The sequence below is a fragment of the Nycticebus coucang genome, chromosome 12 (genome assembly GCF_027406575.1).
Source record: "Nycticebus coucang isolate mNycCou1 chromosome 12, mNycCou1.pri, whole genome shotgun sequence".
Lineage (NCBI taxonomy): Eukaryota > Metazoa > Chordata > Mammalia > Primates > Lorisidae > Nycticebus > Nycticebus coucang.
The window spans coordinates 18,858,188-18,884,813 of record NC_069791.1 but is presented as its reverse complement, the minus strand read 5'-3'; the positions used below and the strand labels follow the sequence as shown (position 1 = coordinate 18,884,813).

Here is a 26,626-nt window from a genome sequence, read left to right as displayed (position 1 = left end):
CCTATTCTCATTCTCATATTTCCCACAATTATTTCGGGTCTTCTCCACTCTTTTAAGCTCTTCCTGGATCTATCACGTGCCCCTCCCTCATTAAAGGACTTCCTTTTCCATTTCACACAGAAGTTGTGATCTCCAGGCACAGATTCCCTCCACTCCCTACCCAATTGTGGGCATCCTGTTTGTGGCCACACCCACCCTCTTCTTCCCTGGTCTCTGAAAGGCAGAGCTGGTCCTCCCCTTCCCTGTGTGATCACTGCCGGCCCCCTACTGCGTCCTGTCCCGCCTGTGCTGCCCTCTCTATGCCCTGTCTTAGCTGGCCCTTCATTCTCTCCTCCACCAGCCCCTCCACTCTCACATTTAGATACACCCAAACCTTCCAAACTTGGCAGCCCTCTCAGTGTTGGGCATCCTGCTTGCACAGCTGAGACTCTGTCTTTTGTTTTTCATTCCCCCCATCTAAGCTTCTTGGAAGAGATCCCTGCACTTTCTTAATTCTCATGCATTCCTCAACCCACTGCCGTCTGTTCCCTCCTTCACTTAACTACTTGTGCCAAGGTCACTTATTCCTAAATCTAGTGAACATTTCCAGGTTTCATCTTCCTTGATCTCTCTAAGTATTTGGCCCTGCTGGACACTGGCTCCTTCTCCGTTGCCTTCAGTGATACTTCCCTTCTCCTCTGGTTTTGCTCTCACTGCTTGGGCCCCTCCTTTTCTAGTTCCTGCTCTTCCAGCTCCTTACATATTGCTATTTCTAGTGTTCCAGCCTCTTCTCTTCTTTATCTTGCTGATTTATTTCATACGCTCCCATGGCTTGAACGCCTAACTAAATGCTGATGACCAAAATCTAAATCTCTGGCTCAGCTGTTTCCTCTGAGCTCCAGGCATCTTCATTCATCTTTGTGCTGACTTTTCTTCTTTGGTGCCCTACAGGCAGTTCAAACTCTCCATGTCCAAAATGAAGCTCACTTTCTTCTCCCTCAAACACATTCCCCATCGTGAAGGATGGCATCACTCACACTATAAATCTTAAAGTTGGCTTGGGGCTCTCCATCCAATCAGGCCCCAATCTTGTCAATCCCAGGATCTTGACATTTCTCACATGACCCCCTCTCCATCTCCATCTATAAAGTATTCAGTTCTTCATCATTTCTTCCTGATTACTCCTATAATCCCCTAAATAGTCTGCCTCTCACTCCTTAGTGCAACCAGAAAGTTCTTTCTAAATTACAAATCTATTTGCATCACTCCACCTGCTTAAAATCCTTCATGGGCTGACCCCATACCTTTCAGAATAAGGTGGAAATGACTTGGGGTGGAAAGGACTTGGTATGGGGCAACTCTGTTTTTCTGGCTTCCTTTCTAAAGAGCCTCTACCCCTACCCATCTTCAACGGTGGTCTGGGAAAATCAAACTTCTTGCAATTTGCTGGATACACACACCATGGCCTCTCTGCCCTTTCAGCCACTAACCATGCCACTCCCTCCAGCTGGAATCTCCTCCTCCCACTCTACTCCACCTTACAAACTTTTCCTTCAAGGCTTGTCTTGGGGTAATATATCCTGAGGAAGGCTTTTCTGGACATGTCGCACTGATACCCTTCTTTACTCTCCTATACTGCTTTGTGCATATTTTTATTATTGCCCTTCTGTGAGTCTGAAATGATTTATCTAATTTCAATCAATTATTAAGTCCTAAAAATGGCACCTCCTTAATATCTTCAAAATCCTGCCCTCCTCTTGCTACTAGGCTACTGTGAAGGCCATCTCGTTGGTGTCCCTGCGCTGACCCCACAACTGATACCAAGGATCTCAATCACCAGAGAAATATGGTTCAAATGCAATGAATTAATATCACTTCCCTGCTTCCAAATGGTCTTTTAAGGAGGGTTTAAATCAGAACTGGTAGTTGTTCAGAAAATATTGCTTTAAGATGTGAATACATGAATGAGGTCCAAGATGGCCTCAGAAAGTATAATTTTTGCTGGTTCTTTTAGGAACAATGGAAAATACTGGGAGAACATTCTTTAAGGCCAGATTAGAAGGGGTTGCTTAGATAGAATTGTAGAAGTCCATGTTGAAAAAGTTGCCCAGAGCTGATCTAAGGAGAATTTTGAACACATTTCTAAAGAATCACACAATCACATGTGTTTTGTCATGACAAATTTAGTTCTGCAACTGATTTCCCTACTTAAAACTAATACACCTTAAGAAAGTGAAATAAGAAATGAAAGGAATATTTATTAGGTGGCAGGTCATATGCAGGGTTTCAAACAAAGCAAACTCAATGTCACAACAATCTCAGAAGAATGTAGGAGAGAGATGGGGAGAAAGAGAGCAGAAGGAGCAGTAGATGTAATTTTAATAACCAATTATTTTAATGTCTTCATATGAAAATAACTTAAGATATAGACTGACCTAGAAAATGTTTTAAAATGGCTCAGTGCCTGTAGCTCAGCGGCTAGGGCACTAGCCACATACACTAGAGCTGGCAGGTTCAAATCCAGCCCGGGTCTGCCAAACAACAATGACAACTGCAACCAAAAAATAGCCTGGCATTGTGGTGGGCGCCTGTAGTCCCAGCTACTTGGGAGGCTGAGGCAAGAGAATCGCTTAAGCCCAAGAGTTTGAGGTTGCTGTGAGCCGTGACGCCACAGCACTCTACCGAGGGCGACATAATGAGACACTGTCTCAATAAAAAAGTGTTTTAAAAAGAAAATCATTAGTTACTGTAGTATTTGACCAAAGCCAGTAATTGTTTAAATACTTAACATTTAAATGTATATTAATACTATTTGACTAAAGAAAAACTTTAGACAAAACAAATTTATCAGTTTATTTGAGCAAAGAACAATTTGCATATCAGGCGGCCCCTCAGAGCCAGAAAGGGGTGCAGAGAGCTCCACTCCACAAAGTAGGCAGTGTCTATGGACAGAAAGAGGCTGAAGAAAGCAAAAACAGGGAGCCGAAAGCAGACTGGTTGTTTCAATGTTACTTTCCTTGGAAAGGTCAAAGTAGAAGGGACTTCCTCATTATGCTGGTTAACGCTGGCCTGTCTGGTAATGTGACTATTACTGCCATCTCTCTGTCTGATGTCCCAGAAGATCAGATGATCAGCATAGTCCCAGCTTGGTGGTGCAGGACGGTAGCATGTGTGACTCCATTTTTTCTTTTGTAGAGACAGTCTCACTGTACCGCCCTCGGGTAGAGTGCCGTGGCGTCACACGGCTCACAGCAACCTCTAACTCTTGGGCTTATGCGATTCTCTTGCCTCAGCCTCCCGAGCAGCTGGGACTACAGGCGCCCGCCACAACGCCCGGCTATTTTTTTGTTGCAGATTGGCTGGGGCTGGGTTTGAACCCGCCACCCTCGGCATATGGGGCCGGCGCCCTACTCACTGAGCCACAGGCACCACCCGTGACTCCATTTTTGTTTGGTCTTTTGGGACCTAGTGTAGGAAGTCAGTCCAAATCAGTGGTCTCCTATAAATTTTATTTAACATAGAAAATGAAACATATCTTTTCCTCGTCCACTGCAGGTGTGGCTGATGGCTGAAGCACCTATAACAAAATACAGATTAACAAGAAGTATACCAATTTTTTAATGTTTTATGCGACATGGGAGCTCTTAGAAATGAAGACCAAAGAAACAGGTAAACTTGCATATTTTCATTCTTGAATTTGATGGAGAGGCAGATAATCTTAAGTCTGATTAGACAAAGCAGGTATGATATAAGGGTAACAAACTCGGGAACTTAGCAAGGTCTGGTTGCTCAGGATCCTTCTTGGCGTTCCTGTGTCTTCAGATATAAGGATGGTCCCTTCCTCTGGGTATGCGGATGATACCTCTCAAATGATAGTCTTTTCTCAGGTAAGAAGGATGAGGAAAAAATTGAACGTGGTCTCTGTTTTTGCTGTTTCTTCAAGTGTAAAAGTGCCATATTCTGGGAAAGCATGTTCTTAATCACATTACCATTCTAAAATCATTATATTCTCATGCAAATAATTATTAATAATAGGCAGCAATAACAAAATTTAAGAGTGCCAGAATTTTAAAAGAAAAAAAAAATGCTGCAAAAATTTTTTGTCTCCAGAGAAATTGATAGGTTGTTTAAGATCATACTCTGGAGTGTAGAAGCATGGTTGTCAAACTCAAATGTTCAGAGAAAGTTCTGCATTGGGGATAGTTTCTGCTGAATGATATGAATCATCTTTGATTAGCTAATAATTAAACTATTGATTTGTCACTTTTAAATCTACTTGAAGTTTGGGAAAGATTGAATTAGTGTATTTTCAGTTCTTATTTTTAAAACCTTTTGCAATAGATTGAGAATAGAAATACCTGGATTAAATTTCCAGACCTATGATAATCATAAGTCTTTCTCCTGGTGCATTTCATCAATCAGTCAACAAATAATATAAAAAAATTAATATTAAAGATTGAAGATTAAAAAAATTCTGTACATATTTTGCAAGCCTAAAGTTAGATAATTATTTCTTGGGAACATATTAAATATTAGCTCTCATGATTCTGAATGTGAATTGTGACAGTGACAAAGGATATTTTATGACACCTAAAGTGACACTTAAAAGTAGGTGAAATAGTGATATGATGGATGTGATTATCTCCTTCCCTCCATTAGACTGACATTTACTAGAATGGTATCAGTCTTGGTTGGCAGTAACACAGAGGTCATCTCTACTGGTTATGTGCCATTTAAGAAATACTGACAATAGAAGCGCTTTAATGTTAGAAATTGAGAGAACGATAAAACATAATGTGTTTACGGACTACAAATGGCATCTATTAGTAGACCCCAAACTGTGAAGTTCTAAAGAATACATGAGCCTAAGGGAAAAGGACTAAAACTTTTCTAGACTAGCACTAAAATTATTATGAAAAAAAAGTGTGGTTCAATAAAATAAAAAGAACAAAGGAGAAAGAGAGAGAGAAAAGAGATACAGAGGGAGGAAAAGAAGTGCAGAGAGGGAGAGAGAGAAAGGAAGGCAGGAAAGAAAACATAGAAGAGCAAGAGAGAAATTTTGGAAGAACAGACGATTCTTGGTGCCAAATTCAGTGGGACATTGTTCCATGAGGATAAAAACAATCACAAGACTATGAACATAAATACTATGTGGATATAAATTCTGTGGCTGCTGTCAAAATGATAATGCCACTCTTATTTTCAGAAATATTTTTATTAGCTACATTGAGTTAATTTTATCCAACTGTCAGTAAATACTTGCTGGACATTGCCAGAAAGTGAAGAAAGGGAATGAATGAAGGAGAACACTTAGCATAATGAATAAATCATCTAGGTACATCTGTGAACATAAAGAGGAGAATGTGTACCTAATAGTTTGGTGTCTGCTTTTGGGCACAGGTATCGAGGTGCTCCCAGACCTAGAATGTATAGCATATGCTCTTGGAATTGTTTTTCCAACAGACATGTTAGGTTTGTGGTGAATATAGTCAATCTTTTTTTTTTTCTTTAGGGCTATCAAATCCAAAAATATCTTCCATCTTTAAGGGTCTTCCTAGAGGCCAATAGGAACATCCTTTATGGAGATGGCTGATGGGGATGAGAGAACTGGTCTACCGTCTCTATTAAGTTGCTTAAGACAAGCTCAGATGGGGATTTGGGTCTTGCTGTCACAGTCAGAAGTTCTCCCAATGCATTGACAAGCATTCTTAATTCTTTTCTTACAAAAAAAACAAGGACAAATGAAATTGGTGCGGTTAAGTGTTGTCTAGGTACTCAACAGCCTTTGCACTGACCACTGAGAGAGAGGACTGAGTGGCCATGTAAATAATAGAGGTTTTAGGGTCCAGGGATGTAAGATCAGATCCCATTTTAACTACCCACTAGGTATGTTATATAATCTCCAGCAATTTTCTTATCTGAAAATGGGTCTATTAATGCCTACCCACAAGGATGGTTTGCCTCTTTGCAATTTTATAGGCAAAGACCCTGGCACTGTACCAAGCACACAGAATATAGTCACCAGGGCCGACCGTAGTCACTTTTGGCAGGGGTGTTGTGTTACTGTTCAGATTTTGATGCACTGGCTATTTTTTTTTTTTTAATGAAGCTAAAAATTGTAGGATCTTTACCCAGTGATATCTGAATGCCTACCTCCAGCAAAAGTTATGGTAATTCCAAAATTAGAATGTTAATAATAAATCAAAAGGAGTGGGCTTTACCCAAGAAGGACAGCCAAGTGGTTTGAAACCGGCCAAACCTGGATTCTAGTCTTAATTTCCTGCCTACTAGCCACATGACCTTGAGTAATTCATTTCTTTCGATTTTTTTTTTATTTAAGAGACAGAGTCTCACTCTATTCACTCTATCGCCCTCCTTAGAGTGCTGTGGTGTCACAGCTCACAGCAACCTCCAGCTCTTGGGCTTTGGCGATTCTCTTGCCTCAGCCTCCTGAGTAGCTGAGACTACAGGCGCCCACCACAACTCCCAGCTATTTTTTGTTGCAGTTTGGCTGGGGCCGGGTTCGAACCCACCACCCTCAGTATATGGGGCCAGCACCCTACCCACTGAGCCACAGCTGCTGCCCATCTTTCAATTTTTTCATGTATAAAATGGACAACAGACTTACTTCAGTGTAGTGTTGCATCGATTAAATGAAATGACACGTATGACCCCTGCCTCTGCATCGACCAGCTGTATGATCTTAGGCAAGTTTCTAAATCCCTCTGTACATCTGTTTGCTCACAGGTCAGGTGGATTTCACAGCACCCTAATACAGAGGTTGTTAATAGGACTGCACAGGCTGGCACCTGGTAAGTGCTCAGTAAATGTTAGTGACTCATTCTGCATCGTCACTTCTTTATCAGTTTTATTGTTATTAGCCAGAAATTAGGTTGATGAGGTGACAATGACACAGACATGAAAAAACTGCTTTAATATATAGAGAGCATTATATTCCAAGAGAATGGAGCTGCCGGATGCAGTGTGCAACCCGCTCTCAACAGAAAGCAAAGAGGGCTCGAAGTTGACAGAGATGAGCCCCTATGCATCACTGACACTGGCCCAGCTGTCATCTGGGGTAGTCACTGTCACCTTGCCTTTCCCAGTTCACAAAGCACTTCCTCTCCTTAAGTTCCTCCTTGCAGTGGCCAGGTATTCCTCCAGGTCACTCCTCTCGCCATGTGCCCTACCCCGTTCAGGTTTCTTCTTTTGCTTAAGTTTTCTCTGGTGATGACACAAGTTCTCCCTCATCTCCAGGAACTAACTCAGAAGATACGCTGCCATGGAAGTTGCTGTAAGTTTCCACATCTTGACAAGAGAACTGTTATAATTGGGCTGTCAGAGCACACAACCCCCACAGAGGTCATCTCTGCATGAATAAACTGCATCCCTGCCATGTAGTCACGGAAGTAGTCAGAATTCCTCTTGACGGAACCAGATTCCAAAAACACCTTCTCCAAAGGCAAGAGACAGCTTATTAAATCTGTCAAGCCCACGGCCTGGTACCTTGTAAGCCCTGTCCAATTCCTTTCAGGCCCTTGACACAGGCTACTTGGCGCTACTCCGTTAGCAGGTGCGAGAGGAGGCAGCAGCAGGCGCTGGCTTCCCTGCACTCAGCATGACGTCTTTTCATAAATGCCCATGGGATGCCTTACCTGAGTGGGAAATCTATGCTAAACGGGCGCTGGGACGTGCTGAGACAGCTTATTTATCACTGAATATGGCAAAACTCTTCACTTGCTCTTTTGGGGGATAAAGGAGAATGTCACCAACTATGGGTGAAGTGGAAAATGTGCCCTATCGAATCCTCCACATTGTAACCAGCACGTGCGCGTTGTCCTTCCCCCCCTCCTGCTTTACTGCAGGGGACAGTCCCATGGCTCCTGTCCTGGGCATTCATTTATTCATTCTTTCAATAAATATTTCTCATTTTCTGGGCCAGGTTCCATTCTTAGCACTGAGAATGGTACAACACCAAATGAAACATCCCCCAAATTCCTGCCCTGGTGGAATGCACAGAGTGAATAAAGTAGATCACATGTCAGGTGGAGAAAAGTAAAACAGGGAAGGGGCTAGGGTGGTGGTCTTGACAGGAGGTAACCCAGTCAGAGGCCAGTGAGCAGAGAACTGAAGGAGGCTGAGCTAGTCAGGGAGAATCTGGAAAGGGTATTTTAGGAGTGGGGGAGGGGGGCAGAAACACAAAGCATCTGCAGGGCAAGGTGCTTGGTGTGCACAGAGGCTGACGGGCAGGGCAGCGTGAGTGTGGGGCAGGCGGCTGGGGTGTGAGGCCAGAGACCTGATAGGGTGGAAGGGGCTTGCAGAGCTTTGTATGGGCTCAGTCCCTGCCACACTTTATTTTTATTATCATTTGAGCCCAAGTCTTACTCTGTCACCCTGGGTAGAGTGCTGTGACATCATCTTAGCTCACAACAACCTCAAACTCTTGGGTTCAACAGATTCCCTTGCCTCTGCCTCTTGAGTAGCTCAGATTACAGGCATGTGCCACCATGCCCAGCTAGTTTTATCTAGTTTTTAGTAGATATGTGGTATCACTCTTGCTCAGGCTGGTCTTGAACTCCTGAGTTTAGGTGATCCTCCAGCCTGCTTCCAGAATGCTAGGATTACAGGTGTCAGCCACCACACCCAGCCACACAACTACCCTTTAGAATTTCCCATGGAGCTTTCAAAGCAAGTGGATCAAAATCTCCATGGTAGAGCCCAGGCTTGGGAATGGCTTGGAAACCTCCACGTGTCTCCAGTGAGTAATCAGGCATTGGGAGACATAAGGTTCTGAGCAGGGGAAGGATAGGAGATGGCTGATGCTTCACAGGGGTCATGGCAGCTGCTGTATCAAGCACAGCCCCTAGGGGAGCAAGGCTGGATGCAGGCAGACCAGTCAGGTCACTGCAGTGATCCCTGGAGGGATGCTGCTGGCTTGGATGTGGGATGCAATGGTAATAGCTGAGACTCTGAGTGTGTTTTGAAGGTAGACCCCAGGGAATCTTCCCACAGATTTGGCGTAGGGTGTCAGAGAAAATGAGCAGTCAAAGATGACACCAAGGTACTGTGCCTGAGCAACTGGAATGATGGAATTTGACCAAAATGAGAAACACCTGGGACAAATCCAGAAGAAATGTCGAGATCACACGCAAACACTTCACATGGAAATGCCCATTGACAGTAAAATCCTCAGCACCTGATACATACAAGGCTTTTATGAGAGAGTACACAGGATGGGGCTGGAGGGCAAGTACCTATAGCTGAGTAGCTTTAGGGTCATTGGATAGCAAATAATAAACATGTGTTCCAAGCATTCTTTAGAAATAAGTAGAGGAGATGAAGATGATGTCACCAGAAAAAAGTTCCCAGAAATGCCTCTGCCTCCCTGTGGGAAAAGTCTCCGCGGCCTGGTAGGAATCCTGCCCCTAAACTTGGGAGAGCAAAGGGATGCTTGAAATTGGCTGATAGCACTCCCAGGTCTCCAAGTGTGCAGTACTTAAAGCTGAATACCCAGAGGGACAAATAGCAAGGGACTGAGCCAGCCACCTCCTCCATACAAGGAGAAAATCCCTGTGGAGCAAGGCCTGAGTCTACTTTAGGAAAATCTCAGGCCCTGTATGGGGCTGTATATGATTTCATTTTCAGAAACCCTGCCAAATTCCTAAGATGCTTAATATTAACCAATTAAATAAGAAAAGAAATGTAATAACACATTTGTCATTCAAATCACTATATACTATAGCTAATTAAGGTCCTTATTACAAATTATATACAATAATCAATGACATGCTTTTTCAATTGAATCCTTATGTGAGTAAAATTTATAAATACAAGTGGTTCCTGATGAACTTGGCCCAGGATCAAGCACTATATTTCCTCTGGGTTTGGGGGGAAAGTCAGTGTTATTATAAATGGTTGCTTAGGGGAGCTATTTGCTATTTTCTCTACTGATTTGAAGTAGGTCAGATTAAGAGCTGAAGGCTTCCCTAAGGTTGTAATTAAGCATAAATATTAAAAAAAAAAAAAAAAAACTGAGAAAAGGGCGGCACCTGTGGCTCAAAGGAGTAGGGCCCCGGCCTCATATACTGAGGTGGCTGGTTCAAACCCAGCCCTGGCCAAAAAAAAAAAAAGAAAAGAAAAGAAAAAAAAAAACGACTTCTTTTAGGCTTTCACATCATAGACTTTTCATTGTGTGTTCACCTCAGGCAAGGTATTTTCTTTGGAAAAAGGAATGTTGCAAAAAGATACCCCCAAAATGCATATTTCTTTTTTTCAAACTATGCAATAGCTCTACAAGCATAGACTTTGAGAAAAATTCGCTTAAACATGAATGGTTTGAGGAAGTATTTAACCAGGCAGTGTTGGGGCATAATTGCACACAAATGCTCAGTAAGCAGCTTGAACTGTTGTGATGTAATTCTTCAGGTCAGTCTGGTGGGTTTTTTCCCCTTGAAAATTACATCTTTCTGTCTCTTCCCAACCCAAATCATTCACTCCTCTAAAACTGGCCTAGTCTAATCAGTATCTGAGCTAGCAAAGTAAATTTAATTACAATGTGGCTTGGGTAAACATTAGCTCTAAGACATTTCTTGGTCTATGGAGTGATAACTGAATTAAGTAGGATTATTTCATCATTACCGTATTAAGCCTGCATTGTTACACAAGAGAACCTAATACCTCTAACTCTTTTTAGCCTCGCAAAATATGCTATAAGTATTTCCATGAGCCAGTTTAGTATGTTTCCTTCTTGAAGAGCTGTGAAATAGGAATACATTGCAGCTACCTTTTCAGTGCAGTGGGAGAGGAATGTGAAATGAGGATGCTGCCCACTGGACCCCATCCAAAGGCCCCAGTGATCAAACCACCTACAGGCCTCATTATAAGGCAGTTCCTCAGGCGCTGGCACCCTTGTTTCCTGACAGCCACTGTAGTTGAATCCCCACAGGCCTGGGGCCCACTCACAGACCCGCCTTCCCCGCGTCTATCTGTGCAGCTGAAAAACCAACAGGATCTCTCTATACATAGAATCTCCTCTGAAGCCTCATCTTAGGCATTATTTCTTCCATGAATCTTTCACTGACCTCCCTGTCTTTGGCATTTCTATATCAGGGCCCTGGGCTCATGATAAAACTATATTTATGCCTCTCTTTGAAGTCTGGGAACAGCTGGATCATCATTGACCTCCAGGTAGAATGCAGGGACTGGTGCACACTAGATATTTAATACTATTTGAATGAATGAATGAATGAATACAATTGAAAGAATGAATACAGTTGAATGCAGTTGTGCTAAGACACACGAATAAATGCCTACGATGTGCTAGATTCTGGATAAAGAGATGGAAAGCATATCTAGATTTTGTAAGTTGAGGATCCAGGGCAGGAAGATGGGAAATGTTAAGAGAGGCAGAAGAATAAAAACCAGCCTTGGTAGAAGGCCAAAGCAGTGAGCTGCCAGGGTTCGGGAGTCACTGCAAACAAAGGAAAGCACAGACGAGAAACTTGAAAGCAGAGCCAGACCACAAGAAGGAAAGGTAGCCTCAAACCACATGCAAGGAGGCAGAAAGGCAAGGCCCTCTGGTGGAGCTGAGAAGTATTGCCGTTGAATTCTGGATGCGGACAAAACTGAATTCAAATCCTGGCTCCTTTACTACATGCTTTTTGGACAAATCAGTTAACATTCCTAAGACTCAGTTTCTCCATATGTGAAATGGACATGAAAATAATATCCTCCTCACATACATGAGACAAAATACATAAAGCCCTAGGATGGGACTTAGGTATAAGAAACATTAGAAACATTATTGTCCTTATTCTCATTCCTTGTGGCGTGGCTAGGACACATGTAGAAGACTTCATGCTAACTGTGATAGAAGTGAATGTAGAGGCTGAGTGTGAAATGTTTATGTCCCTAGTCTCCCACAGATTTGATCAACAATGATAATAAATCACCCTCATGCCAGAGCTCTATTCAGTAGCTTGCACCACTTCCCTAAAATGTCAGCTTTCTGAAGGTAGGGATCCTAGCTAAGGTAACACGCAAGGCACCTGTGCATTGCTCAGCTAGTGTCCAAGCCTGTGCAACATTAGCTCAGCTGGTCAAAACAAGGTCTCTGCCAATTATTTTCCTTTCTCACCTCCATGATAGTCATTAGCAGACAAATCAGCTCTTAATTACTCCTGAGTTGCTTTAGGTTTATTTTGTTTACTCTCTTAGTTGTACCCTGATCTTCTTTAAGAGGACAGAGTAGCTATTACATAATTTATGGCTACACAGTATCTATCAATGCTCAATAATCTTCTGTTGGTTATTACCAGCCATTCATCACCTTGATCCTATAATCCTCGACTCCATGACACTAAGATCCTGTGGATGCTACAAAATTACCTAAAAGTATACTTGATACTCTGCTGGCATATTACCTTACAGAAAAGTTTGATCAAGTAAGCAAGTGAAGCTACACTATGTGGCTCAGTGAGTAGGGCGCCGGCCCCATATGCCGAGGGTGGCGGGTTCGGACCCAGCCCCGGCCAAACGGCAACAAAAAAATAGCCGGGCGTTGTGGCGGGCGCCTGTAGTCCCAGCTGCTCAGGAGGCTGAGGCAAGAGAATCGCGTAAGCCCAGGAGTTGGAGGTTGCTGTGAGCTGTGTGATGCCACAGCACTCTACCGAGGGCGGTACAGTGAGACTGTCTCTACAAAAAAAAAAAAAAAAAATTATCCTGAGAAATCAAATTTTCAAATCAGTTGGAAAACTCCCTCATGGGGTCTGAATTGTCTCCATTGCTTCTCTAGAAATTTAAAAACAAATTCTCTGATATTCACTAAAAGAGAACTTTTACTCTGAAATTCAGGTCATCTTTAATTACTGACATCAATCAGTTATTCACTTAAATGGTCTGATATGTAGTTTATAATAAGAAAGCAGATACTTTTTTTTTTGTTTTGGGGGGGGGTTGAGACAGAGTCTCACTATGTCGCCCTCGATAGAGTGCCTTGGCATCACAGCTCACAGAAATCTCAAATTCTTGGGCTGAAGTGATTCTCATGCCTCAACCTCCCAAGTAGCTGGGACCACAGGCACCCGCCACAGTGCCCAGCTATTTTTTGGTTGCAGTTGTTATTGTTGTTTAGCAGGCCTGGGCCAGGTTCAAACCAGCCCTGGTGTATGTGACTGGTGTCCTACCCATTGAGCTACAGGTACCGAGGCAGATACTTATTTTGATATTAATAAGTCTTATGTGTGAAGTGCACCCAGAGTAGCTAATGGACTGGAGGGCACCTAGTCTATGAAACCACTATCTTCTCAAGTAGATTTCCAGTTTTGCTACTGTGACACATTGCATTTTATAGGAAAAAAATCATGTCCGCGTTTCTTATGACTTATGATCCCCTGATCTCCCATTCCTCTTCTCCTCAGACGTGCTGTAACCATCACTCACTCTTACATTCACAGAGAGTTTATTTATGATCTGTAAAGCCATTGGCTTTATGAAGTCATTCTTTTAGTGGAGCACCTATACAATAACTACACAGTTTTTTTTAATGATTATCATGATAAAAACAGCTTATTAGCTGGGTCACCTGGAAAAATTATTTATCCTTTTTGAGTTTCTTGTCCCATGTGTAACAGGGTAATATTTACCACCCTTTCAAGGCTCTGAGATGAGAATGATAATAAATAAACACAACCTCTCACAGTGTGCCTGGTATTTAGTAAGTGTTTAATGAATTAAAGCCAGTATAAATGCCGTATACACATTTTACAATTTACAAAGTGTCTATTATTCCACATTCTCTTTGATTCTTGTTGTAAACGAGCTCTCTTCCCTGGATTCTATCCACAATAGCCCCTTAAACAGTCCTTTAAATTATTCAAGAGGTTATTATAAGAATCTTTATTTCTACTTTTATATATTACCATCCAATAATACTTTCCAGGGAAAACTAATCATCCTCTTTCCACATGAACTTTTGTGTTATTATATAATACAAAAAAGCATGGGTTTTGGGGCTGGCTCTTGGGTAAGGATGGATGAGAGAACCATGATAAGAATCTTAGTGCTCTCTTTAAAAACTATTGATATAATGCATTGGAAAAGCAAAGGAGTTTGGTTTTCTATAGGTACAATAAAATCCGAACACCTTTGGAATACCTCCTCACTTTACTATGATCTAATCAAATTTGAAAATTCCAAACCTCTTGTTATGATCTGTGGTAGCTCCTTTCAAACTAAAAATAGCTTTAAAAATGAAGAAATCAGAAATTTGGTCATTTCAAAGTAAATAATTCCATAGCTCATAACTTAGAAAAATAGAAATCATAAATTACAGCCGACAAATTCACCTTTCACTTAGTGTCAGTGAATCAAACTCTTGCTTTTCTAATATATTGGAATTTTTTGTAGATGACTAAGATTCTTTTTTTATGAATACATCATTGAGCAAACAAGGATACTGTGTTTTGATATAGCCTCAAGCACAAAATTTGCTATGGTCCCATTTCAGGATGTGTTGTATCAAAATAGGCAGAATTGGAATTGCACAACAAATGATGGGAAGACCTTACCCCCAGATTTCTGAGTCTGAATCTGTGGCTGAGAAATATGCAGAAGGCCAGGTGCTGGAAACCCTCGTTTAACTGTCTCCGAGTGTCTACTGAGAAGCTTTGCGTAGGACCTGCGGCTGGATCAGTGGGTAAGTCAGATGACACTTGGAAGAAGGCAACAAGCAATCGTCAGCTGTGACAAAGGACAAGCCAATGATGTGGCAGGGTCCTGTGTCAACAGTGCTTAGCAGAATGATACACATCAAAAGTCTCAGAATTTGGACTGACAGTGTGTCTTCCTGTTCCTCTCATGTTTCCACCCCCGTAAGTTTCACCTACGTCCCTTCTGATTGGCATTTTAGAAAAATGTTTGTTTATAAAAATAAAAACCATCTTTCCGTGAAAGTAATTCACGCAATCAGTGCTGCAAATGAACATATTTAAATGTCGCTAGGACAGACAGTGAGGACTAATGCAGAAATTGGCTATAAATGAGAAAATCTCTTAGGCCATTCTTTCAGATTATACACCTTAAAAATGCATATAAAAATGTAACTCACAATCAATTACAGAATATATTACCATAAGCATAGAGGAAATAGTAGGCCTAGTATCTTCCTTATAGTGAAAAAAGTACTCTATGCTGTGGAAAATTTCACTTTCTTGATTTCTCCAGTGAGCCTTCCTCTCTCAAAAGTGTGTACTAAAAAAATATGAAGTGGCTTAAAAGAATAACTCAGTCCCGGGCGGTGCCTGTGGCTCAGTCTGTAAGGCGCCGGCCCCATATACCGAGGGTGGCAGGTTCAAACCCGGCCCCGGCCCCATATACCGAGGGTGGCGGGTTCAAACCCGGACCCGGCCAAACTGCAACCAAAAAATAGCCGGGCGTTGTGGCGGGCGCCTGTAGTCCCAGCTACTCGGGAGGCTGAGGCAAGAGAATTGCTTAAGCCCAGGAGTTGGAGGTTGCTGTGAGCTGTGTGAGGCCACGGAACTCTACCGAGGGCCATAAAGTGAGACTCTGTCTCTACAAAAAAAAAAAAAAAAAAAAGAATAACCCAGTCCCATAAATCCAGATTATTACTTGGAAGAAAAATTATATAAAGGTTTTGAGTGAAACAAATGTATAAAGCACAAATTAATTTTGTTCTTACATTTCAAATACACACAATCAGGATCCCACCAAAAAACTGATGTACCCAAGAATTAAAAATTCTACATCACAGCATTTGATCTCATGTTTTTTATCACCATGTCTTCCTATTTTCGCTCAAAACACAGCTTTGCTTTTTAGTATTCAGGATTTGTTTTCTATTTTCTTTTGTTTGGGTTCTAACTATCTTAGTTTCTATCTCAACTCATCCCATTTTTTTCACTAGGGAGTATTAGGACCAGTGAAGATTAGGCTCTACTAACTCCATACTCCTACCCCTGTCCCTATTTCCCCGCCAAATACAACACTTATTTCCGGGATCAAGGATTTGAGAGCCGGAAGGACCTTAGAGATCCCGTGCACAGAAGATCAGATATGGAAATCCCCTTTCCAACTTCCTTGTCAGGATGGTCCTAACTCTCTCACCAAAGTCAGAGCATTTCATGGCCGATTGCTGCAGGCCTTCCTATCGTGAGAGAACTTATGTAGCTGCTTTTCCTCGTGTGCAGCCTAGCTGTGTGATCCTAAACAAATCTCAGTATTTCTTGAGTCTGCGTTTCTCCAGTGAAGAAAGAGGTGATGATTTCCAAAGTTATGCAAATTGCACAATTTTTCCTATTTAAATGATTAACCAGAATAAAAAGCTTGCTTGCAGCATCTTTGGCTCTGAAGGATACTGTCTAAAGGGTAAGGTCAGTGTTTAAGAGGCAGAAGCGGTAATTTTAATATCACACGATAAGGAATTTTCATGCTATTGAGCAGAGATCTGCATCCTCTTCCCTAAAGGGACACTTCCCGGCCACTTGGTCCTTAACCCACTGCTTCTCGGTTTGTCATCTGAGAGTCCGAATCCGACATGGCACTTAGGGAGCTCACCATCCATTCACAGAAAACCACCATTGCCAAAGTCAGTGGTTGATCTTCTGTTGTCATCCACTTCTCTACAATATTTATCACTGTTGCCTATTCTCATCCTCTATTAATTCTCTTCTCTCTTAGCTCCAGTTACAGAAAATCTGATTCTCCTTTGCCCCTTGACCACATTTTTGTCTGATTTTTTGGTGCCTTCTCCATGCCCCTCCTGTTAAAGATAACCATGCTTGTGGGCCTCTTCTCCTTTCCACAGAGGATGCTGAAACCTAGACCTCCTCTGTCTCTACCACTAATTCACTATTCAACCTCAGACAACAGGCTAACCCTGTGGGGCTTCATTCATCCCTGTGAAAGGGGAAGGACCTGGACTTGAAGATCTGGAACACCACTTTGAACCTCAGAATGCTGTGCTGGGCTATCTTAATCCCATTCCTGCATTCCATCAATACATGGTAACTTTCCGAAAGCCGGTGTTAAGCTGTGATGGAGCTAAGACCAATAGGAAATCATCGATTCGAGTACAGGAAGAACCCTAAAACACCCCTGAGTCTGAAACCTTCATTTTGCAGCTAAGGAAACCAAGGTTATTTGATTACCTCATGGCAGGGACAGAGATAATAAGGAGGTTTCCTGGACTTTCACTTGTTGCAAAATCAAAGTTTACGTGTCTTCCAAACCTGGTTAAAGTGCAGAATGACATCAGAGTAAAATGTGATATAGAAGGTACGAATTTGTCTAGAATACATTAAAGCCTTCTCCCCCACTCTTGGAAAAATAAATTCTATACCACAAGAATTTCAGAGACAGATTTGCTATAGGTGTTGCTTTACACAAAATATCATAATCTGATTACATAATACATCTTAGATTTGTTTTTAAATAGCCAAATAAAACAAGACATCAAGTCACAGATTACATATATTTACATTAATTTAAATGTCCACAGTACAATACAGTAAGGTTATTTAATAGTTCACATAATTTAAGATTTACATACACACAATCACATGAACAAACATGAGCCTGCTAGAACAAAGATTTAAAAGCTACTCAGACATTTGGGTATCGACACCCACAAATTTATGGCAACAAATAATGATGTCTTTAAACTTTCAATATCTTTTGTACAAGGATACAGAATGGAAAGAGGAAGGGTGAACAAATGAACTTTTCTTGCACTATTTATCTATCATTATATAGGATGTGGCATTATTCAGTAAATTTTATCAGTATAGTCTGTTTATTCTGGTCCAAAATAGTGGTTTAGGGTGAATAATTCCCAAATCCAATTTTATATGGAGTCTTCCTTCATTATCTTTTAAAAATGAAATAGGCCACTAGTGCTTTTCTTTCAAGTAACTCAACTTTGGTCCTAAGAAATTAGCAAAATCTATTTTTAAAGAACACTAATATATGAAGTTTATTTTTTCTCTTGAGACTTTTAATAAAGGAACAATGTCAGTCATATCACCTCCGGGCCCCCCTTGAAACAATCAATGGTGCTGAAGACTAAGATATTGTTATCCAGAACTTAAACTTTGGAAAAGAACCCTATCTTTCTCTGGCACATTTAGTGCTGTATCTCATTTCCTATCAACCATTTTGAGAGACCATCTGGTTCTATTTCAAAACCAAAACAACACCATTTCTGTCCTGCTGTTTATTTTGCTGACCACACACAAAGTTACATATGAAGAGATTAAATTATGACATCATACAAATACAGGCACAAAATTAAGTGGACGCCACAAAGGGTGTGTCAGAAAACACTGAATTGACTGAATCTGAGTCGGATTTCCCCCTTGTGGACTTTAAGATGCCCTCAGCTAGAACTGTCTCGCTGGGAAAGAGCCTGACTTTCCCGTTCTGCCCTGCTGCAGTATCCTTCAGGGGTTCCAAAAACACCACTCTTTTACCTGCACCTGCCTTCCGTTCATCAGCAGAAGCATCACTAGCAGGGCCGGGACTGAGAATGGATGAATGGGCATTGCTTTGGTTTAGCATATTTTTCTGTCTCTTGGTTTTACACTTGCAGGGACATGGAGTCAGATAGAGGTACAAAAGTACCAAAATGATACTGGCTACGCAGGCGGCAAGAGTGGTGAAAGCTGTGTTAAATGCCTCATGGGCATGGGATCTGCTTACAGTGAAATTGCTCACATTTATGGTGACATCCACAGTTTCATTTAACAGGCGTTGCCTATTCATTGCAATACAAGAATACACTCCAGCGTCCTCAAAACGTGGGCTCTCTATAACCAGACTTCCATTGTGAAATACATGAAAGTTTTCTTTCTCTTTATCTGGCTCCAGCACTTTGTTATCTGGACTGACCCAGATGAAATCGGTATTTGCATTACCAGTCTTGCTGTCGCAGTGAACAATCAGTCTTTCCCCAACCTGAGCCTCATGAATAAAACCAAGTGCATGGAAGGAACCATTGACGATGCTATCTGAGCAATTCATAAAGCTGTCCTGGAGCAGAAGCACCTGATGGGAGTGCTTAGCGTCAGACCACAGGCGACAGGTGTAATCGTTCTTAAAATCCATCACGGAGCTAAAGTGCCTTCGATACCAAAAGACCAGCAATGAGTACAGAGAACAGTCACAGATAAATGGGTTTCCATGAAGGTAGATGCCTCTCAGCTGTTTTCCTGGCACTAAATTTATATGGTGCATTGGGATGGAAGAAATCCGGTTATAAGAAACATCTAAAAACATCAGTTCTGCCAGCTTGAACTTTCCAACGTACAAATCCATAGGAAACTGCGTGAGAAAGTTTCCACTTAAGTAGAGCTTTTGCAATTGGGAGAGCCCTCCAAATGCTGAATGATCGAGATAGGAAATGTGATTGTTGTAAAGTAGGAGCACTTCCAGAACCTTCAACTCTTGGAACACTGCATTTTTCACTGTCTTCAGCTTATTAGATGATAAGTCCAGACATTTCAAATTTGGAGTTGTGGAAAAACTGCCCGTGGAAATGCTAGTGATGTTATTATGACGAATGATTAGGGTGTTCAGCTTCACAAACGATACTGGAATCCACTCAGAATCCAGAAGCCCAATTTTGTTATAACTCAGATCCAGTCTCTTAATCAGTCTGAAAAGGTTCCCAGGCACCTTCGACAGGTTTTTGTTAGTGCAGCTAACGATGTCGGTGGCACAGATGCACGCGGTGGGGCACACCCCAGAGGTGCCAGGGCTCACGGTCACCGTGATCACCAACAAACACAGCAGTTCCCTGCAGCCCGGTCTGACAGCTCCTGGCAGGGTGGGCAGCGCGTGGAAGCGTAAAGACATTATGGTCGCCTCCGAGTCTCTTCCTGGCGTCTTTTCCACCAGCTCAGCCTCCCACCAGGGAACCTGGTAAACAATTAATATTTAAGAGGCGGTAGTCGCAGAAGTTAACCATCGCTAGTTAACCCTTACCTTCTTCCCAGTAACTTTGGAAATGGGTGTTGTTAAACTGGGGAGCTCTACGTTGCCTCTTTACTGTTAAATGCACTTCCCCCGGGGGGCTGCTACTCCTGCTTGTAAACAGACATCCAGTCAGACTCTCTCAGTACAACCTTCTCACCATCAGAAACTCAATTTTTTTAAAAAGGTGCATCCTGCGTTGGTTTTTTTTTTTTTTTAACTCTCTCCAACAGACACAAAACCCCATAAATGCATCCTGTAAACAATTAAGCGGAAATACTCAGCAAGCCACGGTCTAGAAAACCACTCACGGAGCCGGGCCGCCTCTCGAGCTCTGGGGAGAGGCCGCCGACGTGGTGTCTCCTGCAGGTCCGCGTCGGTCACTCCGCACCTCCGACCTCCTTTCCCTCCTGCTCCCGGCGGGCGGCAGCCTCTCGCCGGCTCTCAACTTTGGGGAGTTTCGAGCAGCGGCGGCGGCAGCAGCAACCCGGGCGCAGCCACGCTCCCCGCTGGCGCCGCTCGGTGCTCCCGGGCTCTTCGCATTGCACGGCTCAAGGTACCGCCTCGGCGCTGCGGCCGCCGTGTGCCCGCGCGGGGCGCCCCGCTCGCGGCGCGGGGGCCGAAGGGCGGGGGCGCGGGCGGCTGGCCGGCCCCGCCTCCGCTCCGCGCGCTCGGGAGGCTGCGGGACCCGGGTTCCCGCGCGCCCGCGTCGGGCGCGGGGCGGGGAGGCCGGTCCCCGCTGCGCGTCTCCCCCTGGCGGGCACCAGCTCCGCCACTGCGAGAGGAGGCGCGCGGGGCGCGGGGCGCGGACAACGCGGGGGGGGGGACCGGCGGCGCAGCCAATCCGAGAGGCGGCCACCGCCCCCCGCGGCCCCCTCCGGCTGCCCTGGGGACCCGGGGAACCGCCAGGCCCACGGAATCAGGGACGGGGGTCCACACCCGAGGCCGGGACTCGCGTCCCCGAGTGAGGACGCGTCCATCCACTCTCCGGCTGGTTGTGTCCGTCGGTCCAGCCCAAAGCGGGGTAGCGGCGGCGTCGGGGAAGGTTAATGGGGAGACGCCCAGCACCGGCGGGAGGAGTCACGCCCACTCGGTCGCGGTAGCGTAGGTCGCCTCTGCCCCTTCCCAGTTCCCTGGGTCACTCGGTCCTCGGGCCTCAGGGCTGTGCTTTGGGGCCAGGGCCGGGAGGGAGGGAGTTTTAAGGACTTCAAGTGCACTTGACTTTTGAGGTTTACAAGATAAACACAGGAGCAGCCTCACGTCCCCGCCCAGATTTGGGGAGGAGGTCGAGAAAGAAGGGAATCTGGCAGACTTCCTCTCGTGCGACAGGGTCTCTCTCTGCTTGGAGAAAGGTCCCGGGAAGGCTCAGAGGGACACTCCTCACCTCCCTGGAAAAGTTCTGAGCGTCTCCTAACTCAGAAGGCGGCATCGGGGATACTGCAGGATTGGAGGAGAAGGGGGGCGGCTGGAAAGCAGGCGAGGAGCTGACCTTCCGGCTGGAATGCAAAGATAAGGGTATTAGCCTTAATAATAATAATGATAATAATCCTAGAGCCAGGTCCTTTTCTTTTCTGTTTTTTGCACGTGTTTTTCGTGGCTCGCTCCGGACAGGGACTGAAGGGCATCTGTGTGGCTGCTCTTTGTCCCTTCCTAGAGACCTGCCAGCCTCAGTCTTCAGAGCGTTGTGGTCTGCGAGCTGGACAGGTGGTGGGTTCAAACCTAGCCCTGGCCAAAAACCACAAAAAAAAATGAGGTGCAGAACATGAGGCTGATGAGCTTTTCAATTAAAAATCCATTTTTGTTTAATTCCCAGATAAGTTTTAACGATGGGATTTGACTGAGCCAAAGGGCCCATTTGGCCATTATATCTGGATTAAGAGAAATAAATTACTGTCCTGGCAAAAGATGCTAACTGTAGCAGAACGAACAGCAGACAGAATTGAGAAAACAGCTGGGAACGGGACAGATAGCTTCTAATATTACTTAAAAAATAAAAAATGGTGACAGCAACCAGCAATTCTTCCCCCCTCCCATGCTCGTCCACACTTCAGAAATCTTGGATTTAATGAAAGTTGGTCCCTGCATTGTCCCTGAGTCCTTGCTGTTGTAGCATCTGTCAGACCAGTGCCTAATTTAAATAGGATCGTGCGCATTGTTAATTTTGTCAGCTTGATTGTGGAAAAAGGCTGCAGTAGCACTAATCAAGATATTTTCAAGTGAGGGCAACTTTATTCAGATTAACTTGAGTTTCATGAGAAGTTGAATTTTATCATAAGAATGTACAGGCTAAAATGTTTCACACAAGCATTCTTCACTGTGAATTCCCAGGGGAGAAGAGAGACTGAGATTTTCTAATATTAGGCCACACTTCCTGGGGTTCTGAAAAAATCTTGCTCTAGGCCTTCATTTTTACAAAATTGGAATGGTTAACAAAGAGAAATTTAAAATTCCTCAGAAGAATACTTAAATGACTAATAAATGACCAGGTCTTTACAGTATTTTACTAACATTCCATTCAAAGAAAACCATGAAGGCCAAAGAGAGATTTATATTTAATACAAAACTAGTCTAAGAAGAATAAGAAAATGGAAATGGGAAGGTTATGTTATTACAGCTTCGGGCATGTCATATAAACAGTATACAGAGATTACACGGCATAAATAAACTAATGACTCAAAATCCCCAGACAAGGCTATATGAAGACCTGATTGGGAAGTGTTAACACATTTATGGAGGGGAAGAAAGTTGTGAAAGGTGTGGGTTTACTAGATAGGAGAAAGGTGAGAGTTGACCTTAATAATGATGTGATATAATATGGTAGGATGTGACCTTATTTTCCGGAAGATAATCTAGCATTCCTTCACCTCTTTGCTTTCTAACAAATCTATTCTTTCTACTCAAAGGCAAATCTCATGAAGGCAGCAATTTTATGTCTTGGATACTTCTCTTCTCAGCTTCTAGAACCCTGCCTAACACAACAATAAATTTTTGGTGAATGAACTAAGGAATGGGGAACCTACTCAAGGTCATTGAAGTATGGTCTACTACCCCTGGATTTTCTGGTTCCCATACTGCTGCTTAAAGCTTCAAAAGTCTGAAAGACATAGGGCAATGGTTCTAACCTGTGGGTCACAACCCCTTTGGGGGTTGAACAACCCTTTTCACAGGGGTCGCCTAAGACCATCCTGCATATCAGTTATTTACGTTATAGTAGCAAAATTACTATGAAGTAGCCATGAAAATAATTTTATGATTGGGGATCATCACATCATGAGGAACTGTACTAAAGAGTTGCGGCATTAGGAAGGTTGAGAACCACTGACATAGGGAAAGAAGGAAAAGAAGACCCTGCTAACATTATTTGATGCAGTGGTACCTGAAGGCCACTGTACACTTCTATTGCCTTTTTAATTGTGTTTTCTCCCTCCTTCCTCTTTTTGTTTTCTTTTTGCTTAAATTATTTTGAGTTGTGCTTATGTCACTTTGACTGACAGAGTCCTAATACATATAATTATGGAAATAACAAATATGTACTGAGCCATTATTATGTGCCAGACACATGCATTATTTTATTTACTGCTCACCACAACCCTGTGACTTTATATAATCCCATAACCCAGATGGTAAACAACTGTGTTTCAAATTATTTGAAAATGAAATAGGATGCAATTATCTCAAGGTTCTATTTGAAGGATTTAGATTAAACAGAAGAGAGATGTTTCTGCCAGGGTGGCTCCAACCTAGAATGGGTTGCCAAGACAGATGGTTGAGTTGCCTTCTCAGGAGTTTAAAATAGGACAGATACTCTTCTGGTCTCTTCCACATGACATAATCTATTGGTATTTTTGACCATTCAATAATGACTCCAAGGGATAGTAGAAAGTGAGTTGGCACTGCGATAATTCTGAATCTTGAGTGCTGATCTGGATGTGGTCACGAGAGTGTCTGGCTCGGTCGGAAATAACTTCAGCCTCTAGGCAAGTGATTTGAGGAGATGAAATCTCAGGGGTACTTCTGGCCTTATGATTTCCAGATTTTTTTCAGGTTATAATCAAAGACTTAAAGAATCAGAGATATGAGATAAATTGTTACAACACTGGTGTGATGATTCTTAAGACATTTTTACTAAAAGTTACACTTTAAGGGCACTTTACATCCCATGAAGGGCTTTCATATTCTTTATCTCATTTGATTCTCGTGTGTGTCCTTATTCAAGTGTAATTTGAACACTGGAGACATCTATTATGTCCTCTTTTTATTAACTTGAGGACACATGAGGTGTTCTTTGGAGATTGAGTTTGTTGGGGTCATTGGCTCTACAGGCACACAGGAGCTTCTGTGGAAGTCGCCTAATAGGCAGCACTCTTAATAGGGTAAGCCTTAGCCCAAAGGAACGCGTACTTCTGCCCAGCAACTCTGGAAATGCACTTAGCTCATAGCAGCCTGTTCTCTATTGTCTGCTCCAACTTATTTTTGTAAAATGCCCAAGATTTGTTATAGAACCACATCTCTCACCGAATCCTGTGTCACTGATGTATTTTCAGAGCAGGCTCAAACTCTGGCTCCTTTGCTCTCTGAACTCCAGTGCACCCAGGGTGTTTATTTCCCTGGATGCCTCCTTTCCTTGACTAGAAACAGGGAGGGGGGTGTTTCCTAGGGAGAGTTTACCTGGGCAACTCTTTAAGCCACCCCACTCACCCATCTGATCATCCTATCTCTTACTTTCATTGACATAGGCTAGACAATTTTTTGTTTTTAATTCAGTTGAGATAAAATTCAAAACATAAAATTTACCATTTTAATTATTTCAAAATGCACAATTCAGTGGTTTTTGTTGTACTCACAGTATAGTACAACCATCACCACTAATTACAGAACATAGCTGCTCCTCGACTTACAATGAGATTGCATCCCTATAAAGTCATCATAAATTGGAAATATTACAAGACCAAAAATGCATTTAATACACCTGACCTACTGAACACCATAGTTTAGTCTACTATACCTTAAATGTGCTCAAAACATTTATATTAACCTACAGTTGGACACGATTGTCTGGCATAAAGCCTGTTTTATGATGAAGTGCTGGCTACCTCATGTAATGCATTGAATACTATACATGTGATTGTATGGGTACTCTTAAGTTTCTACTGAATGTGTATAACTTTGACATTATAAAGTTGAAAAATTCTAAGTCTTCAATTTAGGATCCATCATAAGATAAACTGAACCATCCTATTGTAAGTTGGGGGTCATTTGTATTTTCATTACCCCAAAGACAGCTTCATACATAGAACTTCCAGTCCTCCTCCTCCCAGCCCCAGACAACCACAAATCTACTTTCTGTCTGTGTGGATGTACCTATTCTGGACATTTCATATAAATGGAATCATACAACACGTGTCTGACTTCTTTGTGTCTGGCTTTTTTAACTTAGCATGTTGTTTTTAAAGTTTGGATGGGGTTTTTTTAGGTTAAACGGTTGCAGAACCAATTGAAATGTCTGCATAGTTAGTTAAGCTGCGCTTGAACTTAGAATGTGGCTGTGGGGCTCAAGTCCCATTTACCTTGAATCTTTAATTATAAAAGTATTAAACCTCTGCATGATTACAGAACCCTATCATATTATGAGGTGAGATGACTTAAGGTCTAGTTTTTAGCAAAATCCTTTAACCTGTTTATAAACCCCAAGAGTTAATTAAGAATATAACAATCAATTATTTCTAAAATTTCTTTTAACTTCAAAAAATGAACCTGATTAACCTGATTTTCTTTCCTTAATTTTTTTTTAAATTTCAGATTAATTTGAGGGTACAAATGTTTAGGTTACATTGTTTTCATTTCTAAGGTAAAGTTCAAGTTGTAGTTCAGCCCTTGGCCTAGGGGTTGTGCTGGATACCCTCACCTTGTGCACATTAGGTGAGATCCTGCCAATCACCCCTTCTCTCTTCTTCCTCTCTCCTCCCTCTCATTAGACTATACTTGTATTTTTTCTTTTGTATGGGCTTGTAGATATTTATATATTGGTTTACTATTAGTATTGAGTACATTGGATACTTTTTTCCATTTTTGGGATACTTTACTAAGAATGTGTTTCACCTCCATCCAAGTAAACACAAAAGATGTAAAGTCTCCTCTTTTCTTAGGGCTGAACAGTATTCCATGGTATACATATACCACAGTTTGTTCATTCATTCATGGGTTGATGGGCACTACGGATGCTTTCACATCTTGGCAATTGTGAACTAAGCTGCAATAAACATTTTAGTGCAAATGTCCTTGAGGTAAAATAATTTTTTTTCTTTTGTGTAGATACCTAGGAATGGGATTATGGGACCAAACGGAAGGTCAACTTCTAGTTCTTTGAGAATTTTCCATATTTCTTTCCATAGAGTTTGTATTAGTTTGCAATTCTGCCAGCGGTGCAAAAGTATCCCCTTCACTCCACATCCATGCCAGCATCAGGATTTTGTGAAGTGGGCTAATCTCACTGGAGTTAGGTGATATCTCAGAATGGTTTTCATTTGCATTTCTTTGTTGAAAAAAATGAACATTTTTTCATGTATTTGTTGGCCATTCTGTCTTCTTCAGAGAAGTTTCTGTTCAAGTCTCTTGCCCACTTATAAATGAGATTTTTGGCTCCCATTGATTAATTTAAATT

General features: G+C 42.5%; 2 protein-coding genes and 1 long non-coding RNA gene across 3 annotated transcripts in view; 2 read left to right on the top strand and 1 right to left on the bottom strand.

The window, feature by feature from the left end:
• Positions 1–3,557: 3,557 nt before the first annotated feature.
• Positions 3,558–7,832, top strand: LOC128561811 (uncharacterized). The gene is made up of 3 exons (XR_008373349.1): positions 3,558–3,648; positions 6,727–6,791; positions 7,237–7,832. It is a non-coding gene; the product is annotated as an uncharacterized LOC128561811 (long non-coding RNA).
• A 9,616-nt stretch (positions 7,833–17,448) lies between these two features.
• AMIGO2 (adhesion molecule with Ig like domain 2) lies at positions 17,449–20,655 on the bottom strand. Its single transcript, XM_053555777.1, has 2 exons — positions 20,277–20,655; positions 17,449–19,911 (listed from the first exon to the last, which is right to left on the bottom strand). Exon 2 carries the CDS (start codon positions 19,846–19,848, stop codon positions 18,283–18,285), a length of 1,566 nt encoding a protein of 521 aa, XP_053411752.1. The 5' UTR covers positions 19,849–19,911; positions 20,277–20,655; the 3' UTR covers positions 17,449–18,282.
• The window catches only part of LOC128561893 (translation initiation factor IF-2-like), a 29,790-nt gene continuing 23,013 nt past the window's right edge, over positions 19,850–26,626 (top strand). Inside the window, exons 1-2 of the mRNA XM_053556578.1 lie at positions 19,850–19,914; positions 20,250–21,010. Of these exons, the coding sequence (XP_053412553.1) occupies positions 19,850–19,914; positions 20,250–21,010 (826 nt within the window). The remainder of the gene's footprint in view (positions 19,915–20,249; positions 21,011–26,626) is intronic.

What these genes read in the sequence shown, in the direction of transcription:
- AMIGO2 (XM_053555777.1), bottom strand. Translation starts at nt 19,848, where the DNA reads ATGTCTTTACGCTTCCACGCGCTGCCCACCCTGCCAGGAGCTGTCAGA.